Raw genomic sequence first — 20519 nt, 5'->3', positions numbered from 1 at the left:
AATTTGGATGTTTGAGAAAATAAAAGAAAAGTTATCACATACAGTATACAATTGTTTTTCTTTTATAAGGAACATCTAGAAATGGTAACTATGCTAAAAACAGTAGTGATTTGTTAGGTCTTGAATATATTCTGAAAAATAGCTGTGCACCTTCTGTGCCTAGGCACTCCTGTTCTGTAGCCTCAGAGTCATGATTATACTGTATATCTGCAGAAGATCTCTGACTGCTAGTCTTAATTTGGAGTAAGATTTGGTAATGCCACTACTGCGCCGTTCCCTGTTCTCTCTTCTGGAGAGAAAGCTGGACATGAGGACCTGCAGCAGAAGGATTTCCCTACTTCTGCTTCAACCATTCTGTGGATCTTTGCTTGTTGCAGTGGGTCCTGGGTACGCTGTTGCAGTGGGTCCTGGGTTCCTCCTGTTGCACGACATTGCCCAGCCTCATGTGGTGAGAGTATGCAGCCAGTTTCTTGAGGATGAAGGAATTGATATCATTGAATGGCCTCCATGCTCGCCTGACCTAAATCCAAATGATGGAAACGCCACAGGGTTACATCTCATTCTGTTCAGAAACTCAGTGATGCCCTGGTCCAGATCTGGGAGGAAATACCCCAGGGCACCATCAGTCGTCTCATTAGGACCATGCCCCGACGTTGTCAGGCATGCATACAAGCACGTGGGGGCCATACAAACTATTGAGTACCATTTTGAGTTGCTGCAATAAAATGGTCTAGCCTACTGCATCATTTTTTACTTTGATTTTCGGGGGTGTCCTTGAATTCAGCCCTCTGTAGGTTGATAATTCTCATTTCCATCAAACAATCTGGCATCCTTTTGTTCCTAAAACATTACACAGTCCATACCAGTATAGATATCCAGCATGAGATTTTTCCCTATTGAGATCTGATATGTTTTCAAAGTGTTCCTTTAATTTTGAGCAGTGTATTTAGAAGTGGTTTGTCATTAAGCATATATTATTCTTATCACTCTACCGTTGAAAGAATAAATGTCATACTTTCCTACAGTATGTCAATAAATGTAAATTTTTCAACCTTTAGACTTCTCTTCTTTGGTACATCTCACTGTACAGGATGTTTATTTGAAGGAAAGTACAGCTGGGGTTGTTTAACAAGTTACCCGTGGTTTCACGTTGCTGCAATTTTCAGATCATTTGGAAATGGTATTCAGAAACCTTTCATAGTTGGGGTTTTTTAACACTAAAATACTAAAATGATAATAGCAATTTAAAGGACACAGTGTTTGCACATTGGTTCCATGCAGGACTACAGTGTGTAGCTGTGGAGTGGAGAAAACTGCTTTTGCAGCTTATACCTGGATGGGGCTCTGTAGTTGGTAGTGTCTTGGGTGGGACGGAATCTCCAACCCTGTGTCCACGTTTTGTGGAGGACCAGCAGGGTGTGTACTCCAGGTGCATGCAGCCCTTATAATGAAGGTTTAGGAAGACCTCAGGGCTCCCAGTTAGAGACTGTTCCACCCAAGGGAGACAGGTGGTCTCCAGTAGTCAGAGAGGCAGCATTTGGCAGCCAAAGCCTGTGGGTCTGTAAGACAGTAAATGGCCTGGGGCAAGAAGAGCTGTGTGCGACAGTGTGGAGCCATCCACACTAGAAGACCTGTGTGCGTTAGTGTGAAGTCGTCAACACTGTGGCTTGCTCCTAATGAGAGGACAGGATGGTGTTCTGGGGTATTTTCACCCAGATCTGGACCAGGGCATCACTGAACAGACAACCTGGTGGCATCCGATGAACTGAAACATAATGTCCCAGTGGTGTTCTATTGGATTTAGGTCAGGCAAGCATAGGGGCCATTCAATGGTAACAACTCCTTCATCCTCCAGAAACTGGCTGCATACTCTTGCCACATGAAGCTGAGCATTTTCGTGCACCAGGAGGAACCCATGACCCACTGCACCAGCACAGGGTCTGAAATGGGTCCAAGGATTTCATCCTGATACCTAATGGCAGTCAGGGTGCCATTGTCTAGCCTGTAGAGGTCTCTGCGTCCCTCCATGGATATGCCTCTCCAAACCATCACTGGCCCACCAGGAAACTGGTCATGCTGAACGATGTTACAGCCAGCATAACATTCTCTACGGCTTCTCCAGACCCTTTCAAATCTGTCACATGTGTTCAGGGTGAACCTGCTCTCATCTGTGAAAAGCACAGGGTGCCAGTGGCTGACCTGCCAATTTTGGTGTTCAATGGCAAATGCCGATCAAGCTCCACGGTGCCGGACAGTGAGCATAGGGCCCAGTAGAGGATGTCGGGCCCTCAGGCCACCCTCATGAAATCTGTTTCTGATTGTTTGGTCAGAGACATTCACACCAGTGGCCTACTGGAGGTCTCTGGCAGTGCTCATCCTGTTCCTCCTTGCACAAAGAAGCAGATACCAGTCCTGCTGATGGGTTAAGGACCTTCTATGGCCCTGTCAAGCTCTTCTAGAGTAACTGCCTGTCTCCTGGAATCTCCTCCATGCTCTTAAAACAATGCTGGGAGACATAGCAAACCTTCTGGCAATGGCACGTATTGATGTGCCATTCTGGAGGAGTTGGACTGCCTGTGCAATCTCTATAGGGTCCAGGTATCGCCTCATGCTACCAGTAGTGACACTGACCCTAAATGTCTGTAAATTTTCGGTCAACGTCCGATCGGCCGATTGTCGACTTGTTAGTATGATGCTTCCGACAACCGACTGCGACTTTTCGGCCGAACAAAATCTTCTGTGCATGCTATAAAATTTTTGTTGTGAAAAGATGGTAATATAGGAAACATTACCAAAGTGCGCTGAACAAATAATGAACCAATTATTCAAAAATACATGGATGGTGTCCGGGTTGACACCAAAAACATATACATTCAATCCAAACAAAGTGCAAAAACTATAAAAAAGTCTTTCTTTTCAAATTGGAGTGAAGGTGAGGGAGTGTTGGGAGGTGGGTGGGGCCTCGTCCCAAAAAAATGTGATCCAGAGTGGTTCTCAGTAACCTGATATACACATGTGGACACCCAGTGTTAGGAGTGGACTCTTACCACAATGTGGAGAGATGTGAGCATGTGCTATGTTGTGTCCAGAAGTCCCAACTGATCAAGCTGGCAGGGATGGCTCTCAGAATGGACCGGAACAATCAGCTGCTTCCAAAGTGGGGAGGGATCTGTAGGCTTCCAAGCAGGGGGAGATGCCAAGACAGAACAAACCCAGAGAAAAGAAGAGGACTATAGTGCATTACCTTCGACTTTATTTATGAACTGAATGAAGAGACACTTACACAATCCAGACGAACAGACAGCAAATACAGGGCTGTCGCGGATGTCTGCAGTACAAACCGGGACCTATGACAGCACGGCTGGCTCCCCCCGACGCGTTTCCACTAACAAGTCAGCTTCTGGGATTGGAGCCGTGCTGTCATAGGTCCCGGTTTGTACTGCAGACATCCGCGACAGCCCTGTATTTGCTGTCTGTTCGTCTGGATTGTGTAAGTGTCTCTTCATTCAGTTCATAAATAAAGTCGAAGGTAATGCACTATAGTCCTCTTCTTTTCTCTGGGTTTGTTCTGTCTTGGCATCTCCCCCTGCTTGGAAGCCTACAGATCCCTCCCCACTTTGGAAGCAGCTGATTGTTCCGGTCCATTCCGAGAGCCATCCCTGCCAGCTTGATCAGTTGGGACTTCTGGACACAACATAGCACATGCTCACATCTCTCCACATTGTGGTAAGAGTCCACTCCTAACACTGGGTGTCCACATGTGTATATCAGGTTACTGAGAACCACTCTGGATCACATTTTTTTGGGACAAGGCCCCACCCACCTCCCAACACTCCCTCACCTTCACTCCAATTTGAAAAGAAAGACTTTTTTATAGTTTTTGCACTTTGTTTGGATTGAATGCATATGTTTTTGGTGTCAACCCGGACACCATCCATGTATTTTTGAATAATTGGTTCATTATTTGTTCAGCGCACTTTGGTAATGTTTCCTATATTACCATCTTTTCACGTTTAATTTATATTTCAGTGCTGCTTTCACTTCACTTTTCATTATTTTAGGTTTGCGCACCTATTTTCTTTCACAATATAAAATTTTTGTTGGCCGTCAACAGAACGGCCAATTGTTCGTCAGTCAGTACAGATTTCGGCAGACAAAAATCAGATGAGCAAGACTGGGCATGCTCAGAGAAGAAAAAACCCACGGAAAGTAAACCATGACGTGACATCACTTCTGAAGTTAGTTGTTGTTGGCCGAAAAAATTAGTGTGCAGTCTAGAGCACATTTTAACCAACGCAACAACACTGGACAAAAGTCGGCCGATCGGTCGGCCAACAATCGATGCGTGTGTACAAGGCTTAAGTAAAAAAAATGTCAGTGGCCTCCACCTGTAAAACCATTCCTGTTTTGGAGGTTGTCTCATTGTTGCCCATCTAGTGCACCTGTTAATGTCATTAACACCAAAGAAACCGAAAACTGATTAACAACCCCCTCTGCTACTTAACTAACCAGATCAATATCCAAGGAGTTTAATGGACTTGATACTATATTCTGATTAAAAGTGTTCCTTGCATTTTTAAAGTGTGCAGACTGGGGGGGATACGGGTAGAGCACAACTGAGAGCCAATTTAGATCTTGCTGCATGTTAATGTGCATTCAAGAAACATGATTTCTGAAAGAGAAAGCAAAGAGATCGTCTACTCAGTCCACTGCTGCTCCTATATTTTCCATTCACAAATTAGGTGCAGGGAAGTGACCTAGCTGTATTGCTTAAGTGCAGCAGAGAAAAGTCAGGTCACCACCCTGGTTGCACCAGCAGGAATGTGTTCATTTCAAGACTGGATTGGCAAAACGGCAAATTCTTTCGCAGATAAACCAGCTCCCATATCTGTATTTAACTCCCATATATGTATTTGTCTGTCTGCCTGGAGTTCATCTTTGACTATTATGTCAGATAAGAAATGTACAAATTTTACTGCCAACTATGTTGCTTGTCTACACTTGTTTTCAGTTAACCCTAGTAGAAAGTGAGGAGCGTTCCCTATTTTAAGCTGTAACAAGCAAATATTAAGCATTGCCTATTAGGTGAAGATTGTTGCTAACAATCATTACATTTTTTTTCTTCTCTGTTCTGTCTGAAGATATGCAACATGGGATGGTCAGCTTTTGCAAACAAGACAGGCCAGAAGCAAAAAAAATAAATAAAAAATAAGCGCAGGGCCTCATGATGGGGTGTACAGGGCCACGGTCAGTAAAGGGTTAAGGACTTAGGATCAGCCAGAGGTCAGGGACAGGGATTGGGCCGTTTGCAGGGAGGTGGGGTTTTCAGGCAGGGAACACTGGGGGGTGCTTACGGTCTAGCAACAGTACCTCGTGGACCGTTGGAGAAGAAAGAATCCCCGCCCTCCCGCCCTGGTGTGTTTTGACTGTTGTTTCTTGTTGTTCGCGATTAAAAAAAAAAACGTGTGAAGGGGAGGCTGGGCTAACACTTGCTAAAATGTTGTGATTTCTGCTGTGGTGGTTGGGGGTCTTTGGAGGCGGTAAACAGTTTTTGGTAAAGTGCATAGGGTGACCCATCTAAGGTATGGAGCCCTCTAGTGTATCCCGGTTAATAGTGGATTAACGGGAAGTGGTAACAAGGAGGTATCAGTGGCGAAGTGTGTTTGTCCCTGAGCCGATGTTGCGCGGCTGGGGACCGTTGAAGTATATACGCTGATACATCGTTTAATTTGAATTTTTGGTGCCTCCCAAGACCAACAACCTTTTCATGTGGTACTGGATTATTTATGGTTTTTCTGTTGTAAGAAAATGTTATTTGGTTATTTGTTAATAAAATGGCCTACTAGGCCAAAATTTTCTCCAGCCTGGTGTCACTAGCATTTTGTTTAGAAATATGGGCAGTGTGGGTAAGGTTCAACACTGAGCATACACCTCTGTAATACCCTAATCATGTTACAACATTGATTGGAGACTAGGGCCATGTTTTGAAGTGGTTAAGAGATTGCAAGCATGCTACAGGAGTGGTTGGAGACCAGGGACACGTTTGTAGGGATGGTCAGGGATTGCAAACATTCTACAGGAGTGGTTGGAGACCAGGGACACGTTTGTAGGGGTGGTCAGGGATTGCAAACATTCTACAGGAGTGGTTGGAAGATCAGAGGCAAGTATTTGGAGATAGTCAGAGTTTGCAAACATGCTACAGGAGTGGTTGAACCAGGGACATGTTTTTGGAGATGGTCAGAGTTAATAAACATGCTACATAAGTGGTTGGAGACTAGGGTCATATTTTTAGGGATGGACAGATATTGCAAACATTCAACAGGAGTGGCTGGAGACTAGGGGCATCTTTTTTTGGACATGATCAGAGATTGCAAACATGCTACAGGAGTGGTTGGAGACTAGGGACATGTTCTTGGAGATAGTCAGAGTTTACAAACATGCTACAGGAGTGGCTGGAGACCAGGGACAACATTTTTGGAGATGGTCAGAGATTGCAAACGTACTATAGGAATAGTTGGGAGTCAGGGACAAGTTTTTGGAGATGGTCACAGTTTTTAAATATGCTACAGGAGTAGTCGGAGACCAGGGACACAGTTTTGGAGATGGTCAGAGTTGGCAAACATGCTACAGGAACAGATGAAGATCAGAGAGCAGTTTTTGGAGATGGTCAGAGTTTGTAAACATGCTACAGGAATAGACGAAGATCAGGGAGCAGTTTTTGGAGATGGTCAGAGTTTGTAAACATGCTAAAGGAGTAGTTGGAGACTAGGGACACATTTTTGGAGATGGTAAGATTTTGTAAACATGCTACAGGAGTGGTTGGAAGATCAGGGGCAAGTATTTGGAGATAGTCCGAGTTTGCAAACATGCTACAGGAGTGGTTGAACCAGGGACATGTTTTTGGAGATGGTCAGAGTTAGTAAACATGCTACATGAGTGGTTGGAGACTAGGGCCATCATATTTTTGGAGATGGACAGATATTGCAAACATTCAACAGGAGTGCCTGGAGACTAGGGGCATGTTTTTTTGGACATGATCAGAGATTGCAAACATGCTACAGGAGTGGTTGGAGACTAGGGACATGTTCTTGGAGATAGTCAGAGTTTGCAAACATGCTATAGGAGTGGCTGGAGACCAGGGACAACATTTTTGGAGATGGTCAGAGATTGCAAACGTACTATAGGAATAGTTGGGAATCAGGGACAAGTTTTTGGAGATGGTCACAGTTTTTAAATATGCTACAGGAGTGGTCGGAGACCAGGGACACAGTTTTGGAGATGGTCAGAGTTGGCAAACATGCTACAGGAATAGACGAAGATCAGGGAACAGTTTTTGTAGATTGTCAGAGTTTGTAAACAGGCTAAAGGAGTAGTTGGAGACTAGGGACACATTTTCGGAGATGGTAAGAGTTTGTAAACATGCTACAGGAGTGGTTGAAACTCAGGGGAAAGTATTTGGAGATAGTCAGAGTTTGCAAACATGCTACAGGAGTGCTTAAACCAGGGACATGTTTTTGGAGATGGTCAGTTAGTAAACATGCTACATGAGTGGTTGGAGACTAGGGTCATATTTTTGGAGATGGACAGATATTGCAAACATTCAACAGGAGTGGCTGGAGACTAGGGGCATGTTTTTTTGGACATGATCAGAGATTGCAAACATGCTACAGGAGGGGTTGGAGACTAGGGACATGTTCTTGGAGATAGTCAGAGTTTGCAAACATGCTACAGGAGTGGCTGGAGACCAGGGACAACATTCTTGGAGATGGTCAGAGATTGCAAATGTACTATAGGAATAATCAGGGACAAGTTTTTGGAGATGGTCACAGTTTCTAAATATGCTACAGGAGTGGTCGGAGACCAGGGACACAGTTTTGGAGATGGTCAGAGTTGGCAAACATGCTACAGGAACAGATGAAGATCAGAGAGCAGTTTTTGGAGATGGTCAGAGTTTGTAAACATGCTACAGGAACAGATGAAGATCAGAGAGCAGTTTTTGGAGATGGTCAGAGTTTGTAAACATGCTAAAGTAGTAGTTGGAGACTAGGGACACATTTTTGGAGATGGCCAGAGTTTGTAAACATGCTACAGGAGTGGTGGGAGACTAGGGACACATTTTTGGAGTTGGTCAGAGATTGAAAACATGGTACAAGATTGGTTAAAAAATGGGTACATGTTTTAGATTGGAGACTAATTACATGAGACTGAGAAAGATCACTGCGATTACAAGTCGTTTCCACATTTGTGCCTCCTACAGCCTTTCTAAAATGTCATTGTGTCACATTTGACAGAAAGATCTATTATAAAAGATTAGAGGGGAAAAAAAAAGAGAAAAAGAGAAAAGCGATAGACAACAGAGAAATAAATTAAGAATAGTGTGAAAGAAAACAATAACCATTAATGACTAGAATGAAAATGTTTTCTTTTACTGGCCTGAGTATGCACCAATACAAACTACTGTCTGAAGGTCCCCGAGGACTGCACAGTCATTTCCAAGGGACCACATGCAGCTCCCAGGTTGCAGGCTGGGTACCAGCAATCTAGCTATAGGGTGTTAAAGACCAAACAGTACATTACTTTCTTTATTTTCGACTTGGCCACAAAAGAAAATTAAACCATTATCAGCTGGCCAAGCAGAAAGTTCAAAACACTTTGAGTATATTGGAACCATATAGGTAATGAGCATTATTGACAGGGCTGATTATTTTGCTGCCCCTTTGTGGGATAATAAAGTGTATGTGTAGACAGGTTTTTTGTTTTTTTTTAGTTTTGATAGAGTTTGGAATCGTTATAAGCCCCATCAGGTTTTTTGCCATCTGTGTCCTGTAGCGGAAATTTCCATTCATTTCCTGTCCTGGAGAAACAACAGGAAGTTAAGGAGGAAATCTCTCTTAAGGCCCGTACACACGTACCGATCATCGGCGAACGATCGGCCGTCTTTTGTCCCCGGGCTGTCGGTGTCTGTTGAAAAGTGCAAAGACAGCGCAAGAATTTTGTCCGCCGACTACAGCCGACTGCAGAAGTGATGTCATGTGATGGTTAACTTTCCCTGTGTTTTTTCTTTTCTGAGTATGCCCAGTCTTGCAAATCTGCGGTCTGTCGGCCGAATTCTGTACTGACTGGAGAACAATCGGCCGCTCTGGTGTCGGCATACAAAAATTTAAATGCTTGCAAGACAGATTCTTGTCGGCAGAATGTGCGCTGACGGCTGTCGGAGGCACCATACTAACAAGCGTACAATCGGCAGATCTTTCGTCCGCCGACGTTTGTATGCCGACGATCGGTACGTGTTTACGGGGCTTTATGTCAGGGGAAATCTCCTTTTAGACTGCTGTTACCCGACAGGTGTCCCTATTGGAAGATTTCTTATCAAAGTTTGTTTTTGATGACAGCTGTAATATATTCTTCTTTCTTTCCCAGTGACAATGGTAGGTCACCACTATAGAAATAAAGGGGAAATCTCTCTAATGCCCTGTACACACTATCAGATTATCTGAAGACTTTTGTCTTCAGATTTACCTTTTCTATGTAGTGCAATGGCCTGCCGGATTGCATACAAATTGAAAGTGTTTAGGTTTGACCTCATATTATATGGTTTTGGTAAGTCTGCAGACAAAAGTCTTTAGATAATCTGATAGTGTGTACAGGGCATAACAGAGCCACAGATAGCAGTGAAATTGCATAGATACTAATCCTTCCCCACTCTAAACTCTAAATCTAAACAATCTAAAACTAAACCTGGCCATACATGAGTCAAATTTTGTTCAAATGTTTGTACAGAAACTCAGAAATTTTAATCCTCAGAGCAATAGTACCATTATGGACCCAACACATTTCGTATGAAGACCCAGAAAAATTTAATTCAGTTCCCATGGCAATTATTTAAATTCTTCATTCGATTTTGAGATGCATATGTGCATTACATTAAGTACGATTTTCCAGAATGAAAAACCCATTAACAGTTTGAATTGCATTTGTTTGAGAAGAATTATCCATCCTTAACCTTCCTTAACCTTTCTCGTCATTACAGTCCAAAACAATCATTGATTTCACCTTACTAGAAAATTTTCAATTTAAAGTGTTTGTAAAAGCTAAAGGTTTTTTACCTTGATGCATGCTGTGCATGAATGTAAAAAATACGTTTGGGTGCAACTCCTCCCCCCAGCCCCACTAAATTTTTATCTACCCAGTCTCGGTCCAGAGTTGTACCTGAGAGCAGTGGAGCTGCTCTCTCTCTCCCTCTTTGCGGGACTCAGTAAGAGCAGCAGGAGCCATTGGCTTTTTCTGCTGTCAATCAAATCCAGTGATGAGGGAGAAGAGGGCAGGGTCAAGCTGCCATTGCACAGAGCATGTAAGTATGACATGTCTGTTATTTTTTATTTTTTTTTAAAGAAATTTTAATATAATTTTTTTAGCAAAAAAAAAAAAACTTAATAAAAAACATAAAGTGAAGGTTCACTGTGCTTACCCTTGTGGGTAATTAGCTTTTACTGTGTTTGATGCAAGCGCAAGGGTCTGGGGATCTAAAAGCTGCTGCCTTTTTCCAGAACAAATCAGAGCAATTCTGATTGCTGGCACATAAATGATTTGACCAATCAGGATCACTCTGATCTGTCCTGGTGTCCCTATGGAAAGAAGGGGAAGAAGACCCTTTCTTGTTGTAAAAAAAGTGAACTAACACTTCAAGTTTAAAGTGGTTTTAAACTTTGCTACACCACTTGCACCTACAGGTAAGTCTATAATAAGGCTTAGTGTACCTGTAGGTACTATGAATATCTCCTAAACTTGCACAGTTTAGAAGATATTCAGAGTGCATGCATCCGATGATGTCATCGACGCATGCGCTCTGAAGGTCTGGCTTACCGTGCCGGACCTTCAGAGCCCCGTGCCTCAAACAGACAGCTCCCACACACATGGGCGGGAGTGACATCATTGCGTCTCCGGCCACTCATAGCGCTGGAGCCCGCGAACCCGGAAAAAACACCGGGGAAGATGTCAGCCATCTCAGCGGTGAGCGGGACCCCACACGGGAAGGGCTTCGTTTTAAGGTAAGTATTTTAAAATATGATATGATCATTCAACATGTATAAATACATAAGTGGGCCATATAGTGAACTTGGTGATGAGTTATTCACTTTAAGGTCATCATAGAGGACAAGGGGGCACTCTTTACATCTTGAGGAAAAGAGAATTTATCTCCAAACATGGAAAGGCCTCTTCACAGTAAGAGCTGTGAAAATGTGGAATGGACTCCCTCCAGAGGTGGTTCTGGCCAGCTCAGTAGATTGCTTTAAAAAAGGCCTGGATTCTTTTTAACATTTATAGGTAAAGTTGATCCAGAGAATATCTGATTGCCTCCAGGGGTTTACAATCTCTTTAAGTGTATATAAAAGGCAAAACTTTTTTGGTTAAAAAAAAATGAGTTTTCGAAACCTTGAGTACATTTTCTAATATGCTCAAATCGATGATTGTTTTTGACTGCATTCATAAGGAAAATTGAAGGGGAAGGATGGATAATTTTTTTTTTGACAAACAAAATTCTAACAGCGAATGTGGTCATTGTGGCTCCGGCCAATCATAGCACCGGAGCCCGCGAACCCAGAAAAAACACCAGGGAAGATGTTAGCAGTCTCAGTGGTGAGCGGGCACCACTAGAAGGGCTTTGATCTAAGGTAAGTATTTCCTAATGAGCTAGTATGCGATGCATACTAGCTCATTATGCCTTTGTCTTACAGGTTTTTTTTTTTTTGTCCGAGGGGGCTTACAACCTCTTTAAGTAAATATAAAAGGCAAAACCTTCAGTCCATTTTCTGATATGGTCAAATTGATGATTGTTTTAGACTGCATTCACAAGGAAAATTGAAGGGGAAGGATGGATAATTTTTTTTTTGAACAAACAAAATTCTAACTGCGAATGTGGTCATTGTGGCTCCGGCCAATCACAGCACCGGAGCCCACGAACCCAGAAGAAACACAGAGGAAGATGTCAGACTTCTTAGTGGAGAGCGGGCACCGCTGGAAGGGCTTCATTCTAAGGCAGGGTTTCTTAACCAGGGCTTTGTGGAACCCTAGGGTTCCTCCTGAGGTTGCTAGGGGTTCCTTGAGAAATGGGCAATTTCTGCCTCTCAGATAAGTTCCCAATGACACCATTGTTCCTTTTAGCGATCTGTAAGGGGGAAATTCTTCCCAGTGATGACAAGAGTAAGGAGCATTTTCCCCACTGACTGTCACACCAATGTATCATGAGTTGTAGATTTTTAATTTCTAGCAAGGGTTCCCAGAGACCAGAAATCTATTTCAAGGGTTCCTCTGTATTGAAAAGGTTGAGAAAGGCTGTTCTAAGTTTAAGTATTTCATAATGACCTAGTATGCGATGCATACTAGCTCATTATGCCTTTGTCTTACAGGTTTTTTTCTTTTTTTCTTCCGGGGGGTTTACAACCTCTTTAAAGCAGTAGTATACTTCGCTTTTTAACTTTTACCTACAGGTAAGCCTATAATAAGGCTTACCTGTAGGTAAAATTAATATCTCCTAAATCTGCACGGTTTAGGAGATATTCGCCCTGCATGCAACCGCTGACACCAGCAGTGCATGCACTCTGAAGGTCCGGCGTACCTTCAGAGGTCCTTGCCGGAAAAAGAACTCCCGTGCGCATACGCAGGAGTGACGTCATCGCGGCTCCGGCCACTCACAGCGCCGGAGCCGCCGAACCCGGAAGAGATGCCGAGGGAAGATGTCAGCTACCTCAGCAGTGTCCGGGGACTGTGTTGGGGCTTCGTTCTAAGGTAAGTATTTCATAATGAGCTAGTAGGCAATGCGTACTAGCACATTATGCCATTGTCCTGCATGGTTTGTTTGTTTTTTGTTTTGCTTTTTTTTGAGGATACAACCGCTTTAAGTGTATAGAAAAGGCAAAACTTTTTTGGTTCAAACAATTTGTTTTCGAAACCTTCAGTCAATTATGTAATATGGTCAAATCGATGATTTTTTTTTTTTATCAATAGTTTTTATTAATATTTCAAAGAATGACAATAGAAGACAAAACAATGTAGATGACTTGCGTAGGTACATCTTGTGCAAGGAATAGTAAAAGAAAACAAAGGAAAATTATAGGATCCCGTAAAACAACGTACAACATAGTAAACACTTGGTACAGCGAGTGATAGTGTGAATAAATGGACAAGTAAAGACACAGCTAATTTATCGGAAATTTGTCAGTCCATGGTTTCCATTGTACATCGAAATTCTTTCTAGTGCCCTGTCTGGTTGCTAGCATAGATTCAAACCTAACATGAAGTCGAACAATCCCAATAACCCCTGTGAGATTCGGAGAGATGTTTGATTTCCAATTTCTCGCTATGCCAGGCTTATCCACCTTACCAACTGCTCAGCATCTGCCTCCCCTCTCTGCCAATCCCTACACTGGCTCCCGATTGCCCAGTGAATTAAATTCAAAATACTAACCACAACATACAAAGCAATTCACAACTCTGCCCCGAGCTACATCACCAATCTTGTCTCCAAATATCACCCAAACCATCATCTCCGCTCCTCTCAAGACCTCCTACTCTCAAGCTCCATTGTCTCCTCCTCTCATGCCCGTCTCCAGGATTTCTCCAGGGCCTCTCCCATCCTCTGGAACACTCTACCCCAACTTGTACGGCTATCTCCTACTCTAGCTGCTTTCAGGGGATCCCTGAAAACTCATCTCTTCAGGGAAGCCTATCACACTAATCTGCCATCAGCTCATTCCCTACTCTTACAACCTCTTGCAACACCTGCCCCACCCCATTAGATTGTAAGCTCTTCGGGGCAGGGCCCTCTTAATCCTCTTGTATTTTATTGTATTGTAAATGTACTGTCTCCCTCTAATATTGTAAAGAGCTGCATAAACTGCTTGCGCTACAGAAATCCTTAATAATAATAATATAAACAGGAGTATATGGGTTGTCACGGCATGGAATGGGGGAGGGAACTTGTCTATTCCCTATCGATGATTGTTTTTGACTGCATTCACAAGGAAAATTGAAGGGGAAGGATGGATCATTTTTTTTTTTTTTTTTTGACAAACAAAATTCTAACTGTGAATGTGGTTTTCATTTGGGAAAAATCTTGCTTATTGTGAACCACGTTTTTTGTGAAAAGGTGAACGTCTATAAAAGGTGGAGCTAGGGAGTTTTCCCAGGACCAGTCATGTCGACTCAAATAACAAAAATAAAACTATTGCAACGCCTGTTGCACTTTACTCTCTTTTATAAGACAAATAATAAAAGTAATAGAAATGTTGACTTACCTCGGTGGGAAGTGTTGTCTCAAGGTACGGAGGGCTTTTTGTCTTTGCCTATCTGTTACGATCTGTAGCTTGGGGTGGAAAGAATGAGAAACGAGAGAGATGGGACTGTGACTTCTTATAAGGCTTTTGTTGTAGGAACAGGAAGGTCGGACAGTTTATTTTCACTTTCGTCATGTCATGTGTCTTTTATCCAATCACTGGCTGCAGAGTGATTTCCCTTTTCTGGCTTTCTACAGACACATCAGCTCGTCAGCTTTTCTCCTATACCGAGTATTTCTATTTCCACATCAAAGAACATCACATAACAACTTGTAGCAAAGGAACTAAAAACTATTGAGACTAGCACGCACACAAAGGCCTGTACAGTGTGCAAGAGGTGTTTATTTTAGATTACTGTGTCTAATTCTAGAGACCGGGCTGCTGATAGAAATCACAGGGCCCCCGTACAGCCTACCTGGCAGGCCCCCCCCCACACCCTCCCGTGAATATATCAAAACAACATTTTCAATAAAAATATACTAAATTCATTCTTAGAGGACACAAAGATAACAAAGAAGCTGTGTGAATTAGCCATTTTTTTTAAATTGTTTTTTACATTTTTTTTAAAAAAATTTAATTATTTTATTTTACATTTTTTTAGTTATTTTTTTTTACAATTTATTTTTTTATGGGACAGGGAAGCCAGCAGCTTCCGCTGGGTGCCCTGTGTCTCTCCCTGCAGCAGATGAAAGACGGCGGGAGATAAATCAGTTTTCAGCTGCTGCAGATAGCCGCACAGGGCATCCTGTAATTGCCCCTCTGTCTGACCGCACTGATTCCCTCTGCTGTTCGGGCCCCCCCGTGTGCCCCCTACAGAAGGACTGGTGCCCCCCCTATCAGCGGCCCTGTCTGGAGACCTCACTTACAGAAAGATATTGATAAAATAGAACAAGTCCAGAGATGGGTAACAAAAAATGGTGAAAGGCCTAAGGCAGGGGTCTTCAAACTATGGCCCTGCAGTTGTTCAGGAACTACAATTCCCATCATGCCTAGTCATGTCTGTGAATGTCAGAGTTTTACAATGCCTCATGGGATGTGTAGTTCTGCAACAGCTGAATGGCCGTAGTTTGGGGATCCAAACATATCAGGAAAGACTTGAGAAATGTAGGCCCCTTTCACATGCTCAGACTGATCAGATCCACCTGTATGCTTTTCAGTGGACCGGATCAGGCCACCCATTGTCCTCTATTGTCCTCTAGTGTCCGCAGATATCGGATCAGACACAATCCGCTGAAAAAAGACGTATGGTGATACGTTTGCCATCCGCCCAGCAGGTCAGATTGGATGGGATCGTATGAAAACGGACAGGCTGTCCATTTTCATTTGATCTCCCTATAGAGGAGAGCGGGACTCTGACAGGTCCAACTCTGCACAGTGAGTGGAGACGGACTTGTCATCTGCCTGCTCAGCGGGGATCCACGGAGCGATACTCTGCTGAGCAAGCAGAGTCTCTCAAAACTGATCTGCCCCGTGTGAAAGGGTTCCAAAAGTGATTGTAAATTCTTGTGGTTTTTTTTTATTTTTTATTTAAATAACAAAAATGTTCTACTTACCTCCTCTGTGCAGCTAGTTTTGCACAGAGCAGCCTGGATCCTCCTCTTCTCAGGTCCCTCTTTACTGCTCCTGTCAAGTGCCACCAGAGCAAGCAGCTTGCTATGGGGGCACCCGGGCCGAGCTGCAGCTTTGTGTGTCGAAGCCGAGCTGCCATTCTGCCCTGCCCACTCTCTCTCCTGATTGGCTAACTGGCTTTGATTGATAGCCTGCTGTGTCCCTGCCAATCAGGAGAGAGAGTCCTGGAGGGACTGGTGGACATTGCTGGATAGAGAGGATACAGCCACTTCATTTTTTTTTTTTTTTTTTAAAGCCCGTGGTGTGTGAAACACATTTAGACTAACACCTGGTGCAAAATAAAGGTGCACACACAAGACATGAGGACACAAAAAAGTGCACAGGGCATACACATGGACCTCCTCTGAAAAGGGATGGCCCTTGCCCTGATCCCCGGGGGCGCAAGGCTCCTGACAGGGACTAAGGTGCTTACTGGTTCAACTAGCCGAAACCAGGCGGACCCAGTTCTCTGGGAGGTCTGCTGAAACAGACAAACCTCAAGTACTAGGTGGGGCTCCCCCGAAGAGAGAACCCATGGGAGAGGGTGAACTAAGTCAGAAGGCCATATCCACCCCCACCCAAGACTTTCAGAAGCAGGCCTGAGGACCTACACTCTACTGATCAAACTGTGATTAGAGTGTACCGTGCCAAAAAAGAAAAAACAAACATCACAAAACACACAAAGTGAGGAAAGGTGCAGTTATGCCATAATGCAATACCATGACAGGCCCTTTGGCCAGGAACCAACAGGCCTAGCCCTAGAGGCAGGTGTTAAAAAAGTGTGTAATTGTGCAGTGACCAAGTGCCGAAAAAATCCAAGTGAGTTCCCCCACCTGTGAAAACTAAGGCACCCTTGGCTGACCCATATCAGGGACATGTACTGTTACTTTTCTAGTTACCCATCTTACTCCCCTCCCCTCAATATTTATATAAATTAAAATCAGTATTTTTTGCTAGAAAATTACTTAGAATCCCCAAACATTATATATATATTCTGGAGAATAAAATTTCAGTTGCAATATTTTTTTCACGCGGTATTTGCGCAGCGGTCTCTCAACTGCAATTGTTTTGTAAAAAATAAATTTTGCTGAATTTAAAATTGCGCACACTCGTGGAATGGCGACAAACTACAGTACTTAAGAATCTCTATAGGCGACGCTTTAAAAAAATTTAACGGTTTCCATTTTAGAGTTACAGAGGATGTTCTTTTTCTAGAATTATTGCTCTTGCTCTGGCGATCGCGGCGATACCTCACATGTGTGATTTGAACACCGTTTTCATTTGCGGACGCGACTTACATATGCGTTTTCTTTCATGTGTGAGCTCACGGGGACGGGGGCACTTTACATTTTTTTTTTCCTATATATTTTATTTTTAACACTGATCACTGACCCCCAAACCCCTCCACTGCACTTCAAAGTATTCAAAATGCCAAAATCTGAATTATATTTAATACTGGCATTTTTTTAATATCGGGGGCCATTGGCAGCCGAGTAAACCGGAAGTTACGTTGTGACGTCCCTTCTGGGCTACATGATCGGAGACCTTTTCGAAGCTGAATCCAGCTTTGTTTGGGACTCCAACCAGCCGGTGGACGTGTCTGCTTGTTGCTCGGGTCTCCCGGTGGAGACGTCCCCTCATGCTCGCTGAGATAACGGCCGGCTGGCTGCTATCTCAAAGCTGACCGCTGGTTTTTAAAAACGGTAACAGGTTTAACCACATACAGGAAGTGGTTAAAGGGGGCTTCCAGATTCTGATAAGCCCCCCACCCATAGACCCCTACAACCATTGCCCAGGGTTATGGGGAAGAGGCCCTTGTCCCCATCAAAATGGGGACAAGCAACCCCCCATGTTGAGGGCATATGGCCTGTTATGGTTCGGGGGGGGGGGTGCTCGCTCAGATAAGGATCTGGTATTGATTTTGGGGGGGACCCCGCAACTTTTTTTTTTTTCCATTTTGGTGTGAGGTTCCCCTTGAAATCCAGACCCAGAGGGCCTGGTAGGCATGGGAGTGGGGGCCCCATGCCTTTTTTTAGAATTCATAGTTTTTGCCCACTCCCACTCAACCAAAGTACTTGCTCTGTGCACTGGTACGCAGTCATGTTGGAACAGGAAGGGGCCATCCCCAAACTGTTCCCACAAAGTTGGGAGCATGAAATTGTCCAAAATGTCTTGGTATGCTGATGCCTTAAGAGTTCTCTTTACCTGAACTAAGGGGCCAAGCCCAACCCCTGGAAAAACAACCCCACACCATAATCTCCCCTCCACCAAATGACTTGGACCAGTGCACAAAGCAAGGTCCATAAAGATATGGACAAGCGAGTTTGGGGTGGAAGAGTCCTGACCTCAACCCGATAGAACACCTTTGGGATAAATTAGAGCAGAGACTGCGAGCCAGGCCTTCTCTCCAACATCAGTGCCTGACCTCACAAATGCACTTCTGGAAGAATGGTCAAACATTCCCATAGACACTCCTAAATCTTGTGGACAACCCTCCCAGAAGAGTTGAAGCTGTTATAGCGGCAAAGGGTGGGACGACTCAATATTGAACCCTACGGACTAAGACTGGAATGCCAATAAACTTAATGTGCGTGTAAAGGCAATACTTTTGGTAATATGGTGTATATCAGGCCCTCATCTAGGATAAGGGTCTGGTATAGATGAAGGGAATTCCCTGCTGCTTGAAACGACTGACAAGTATCATTTTGCTGGCAATTTAAATACACTTTTTTCTTTGTAAATGTCGGTTTGTCTACATCAATCGTATACACAAATGCACCACTTCACAGGCATGGTCAGGGCATCCCCCAGACATGTTATTTAATGGATTTTTGAATTTTTAATGTTTGATTTTTCTAGTAGAAGTATTACTAAATTGCTTCTTCCTGCCAAAGGGATTTTTTTTTTTGCTTTGTCCATGTTTCCCAGGGCAGTGCACAGCCACCACCCCCCCCCCCCCCCCCTGTGCCATTTGTTTGACAATCCTTTACCGATTAGCCTAGAAAATGGCCATTACTAATTCTTTAACATTCGCCTCCCATTGACTTCAATAGGGTTCAAATTCCGCATCCGAACTTTAACCTGTTGCCGACCACTCCACGTACATTTACTGCGGGGCGGCGGCTTGCCTGTGCAGAATCACATACAGGTACGTTATTCTGCACTTCTGGGTCTGGTCTGGGGCAGGCACACGCCAGTCACAGCAGGAGCCAATCAGCGGGTCCGGCAGATGCGATGTCCGCCGAGACCTGCCGATTGTTCGAGGCACAGACAGAACAGGCATCCACCAAGGCAGATCGCTGGTCTGTGACAAAGGGGAAGGCAGTGATCTTGTGTTTCTGCAAACCTGGAAACATGGATCAATGCCTTCCCACAGTACAAGCACCCTCTGCACAGTTAGTAAGCAACCCAGGGAACACATTTAACCCTTTGATCGCCCCTGATGTTAACCCCTTCCCAGCCAATGTCATTAGTACAGTGACAGTGCATATCTTTTAGCACTGATCACTGTATTAGTGTCACTGGTCCCCAAAAAGTGTCAGTTAGGTGTCTGATTTGTCCGCTGCAATATCGTAGTCCCGCTAAAAGTCACGGATCACCGCCATTACTAGTAAAAAAAAAAAAAAAAATCCAAAAATACAGGTTCATACATGTGGTGGAAAGTTTTGCATTTCATTTAGAAATCAAGGTCCCAGAGTCTGGAGGAAGAGTGCAGAGGCACAGAATCCAAGTTGCATGAGGTACAGTGTGAAGTTTCCACAGTCAGTGATGATTTGGAGAGCCACGTCATCTGCTGGTGTTGGTCCGTTGTGTTTTATCAAGTCCCAGGGCCGCTGAAAAGGCAGTACAGCCAGCCCTTCTGTACTGGGCCCATGCCCCAGTTCAAAAGGGGGCCCAGGCACCTGCTGAGCAAGAGGGCTAGCTGTACTACCTTACTGCCTTCCCCTGCAGTGCTACTGACTTCTCATCCCCTCCCTCCACATGTGCTGCAGGGGGGTTGGTTCTAGCATCCATGCCACCCATCCCTCTGCTTTCCAGGCCCCCCTTTGCACCCGTTTTCCCCACAGCTTGGCCGGCTTCCCTCCTCTCTTCTCGGCAGTTTCTGTGGGCACACAGGAGGATGTTCAGGATGTAGAGTGGAGGAGGGGGTCCGGTAAACATGTCATATAATAATGAGTGGAGGAGCAGGGCCCTGTCAGGTAGGGGGTATGGGGCCCCCTTGATTTCCAACAGCAACCTTGTCAAGTCCAAAGTCAGTGCAGCCCAGGAAATTCTAGAGCACTTCATGCTTCCCTCTGCTGACCAACTTTATGGAGATGCTGATTTCATTTTCCAGCAGGACTTGGCACCTGCCAAAACTGCCGAAAGTACCAATCCCTGGTTTAATGATCATGGTATCACTGTGCTTGATTGGCCAGTAAACTCACCTGACCTAAACCCCATAAAGAATCTGTGGGGTGTTGTCAAGAGGAAGATGAGAGACACAGACCGAACGATGCAGAAAGCTGAAAGCCGCTATAAAAGCAACCTGAGCTTCCATAACACCTCAGCAATGCCACAGGCTGATCACCTGCATGC

At 44.2% G+C, this 20519-nt stretch overlaps 2 protein-coding genes across 5 annotated transcripts in view; one reads left to right on the top strand and one right to left on the bottom strand.

Annotated features, from left to right (window-relative positions):
• Nucleotides 1-14429, bottom strand: part of LOC309569621 (cathepsin S-like) — a 59165-nt gene extending 44736 nt beyond the window's left edge. For all 4 annotated transcript variants that reach the window (XM_082275513.1, XM_082275512.1, XM_082275514.1 and 1 more), the window contains exon 1: nucleotides 14295-14429. The gene's annotated coding sequence lies outside the window, so the exon portion shown is untranslated. The remainder of the gene's footprint in view (nucleotides 1-14294) is intronic.
• LOC309569123 (uncharacterized protein) overlaps nucleotides 14301-20519 on the top strand; it is a 148494-nt gene continuing 142275 nt past the window's right edge. The window contains exon 1 of the mRNA XM_082274885.1: nucleotides 14301-14439. Within this exon, the coding sequence (XP_082131011.1) occupies nucleotides 14378-14439 (62 nt within the window). The 5' untranslated portion in view covers nucleotides 14301-14377. The remainder of the gene's footprint in view (nucleotides 14440-20519) is intronic.

Source organism: Pelophylax lessonae, assembly GCF_965119305.1.
Source record: "Pelophylax lessonae genome assembly, chromosome: 13".
Lineage (NCBI taxonomy): Eukaryota > Metazoa > Chordata > Amphibia > Anura > Ranidae > Pelophylax > Pelophylax lessonae.
Note: the sequence above shows the minus strand (reverse complement) of the source record. Positions and strands in the feature narration are given on the sequence as shown.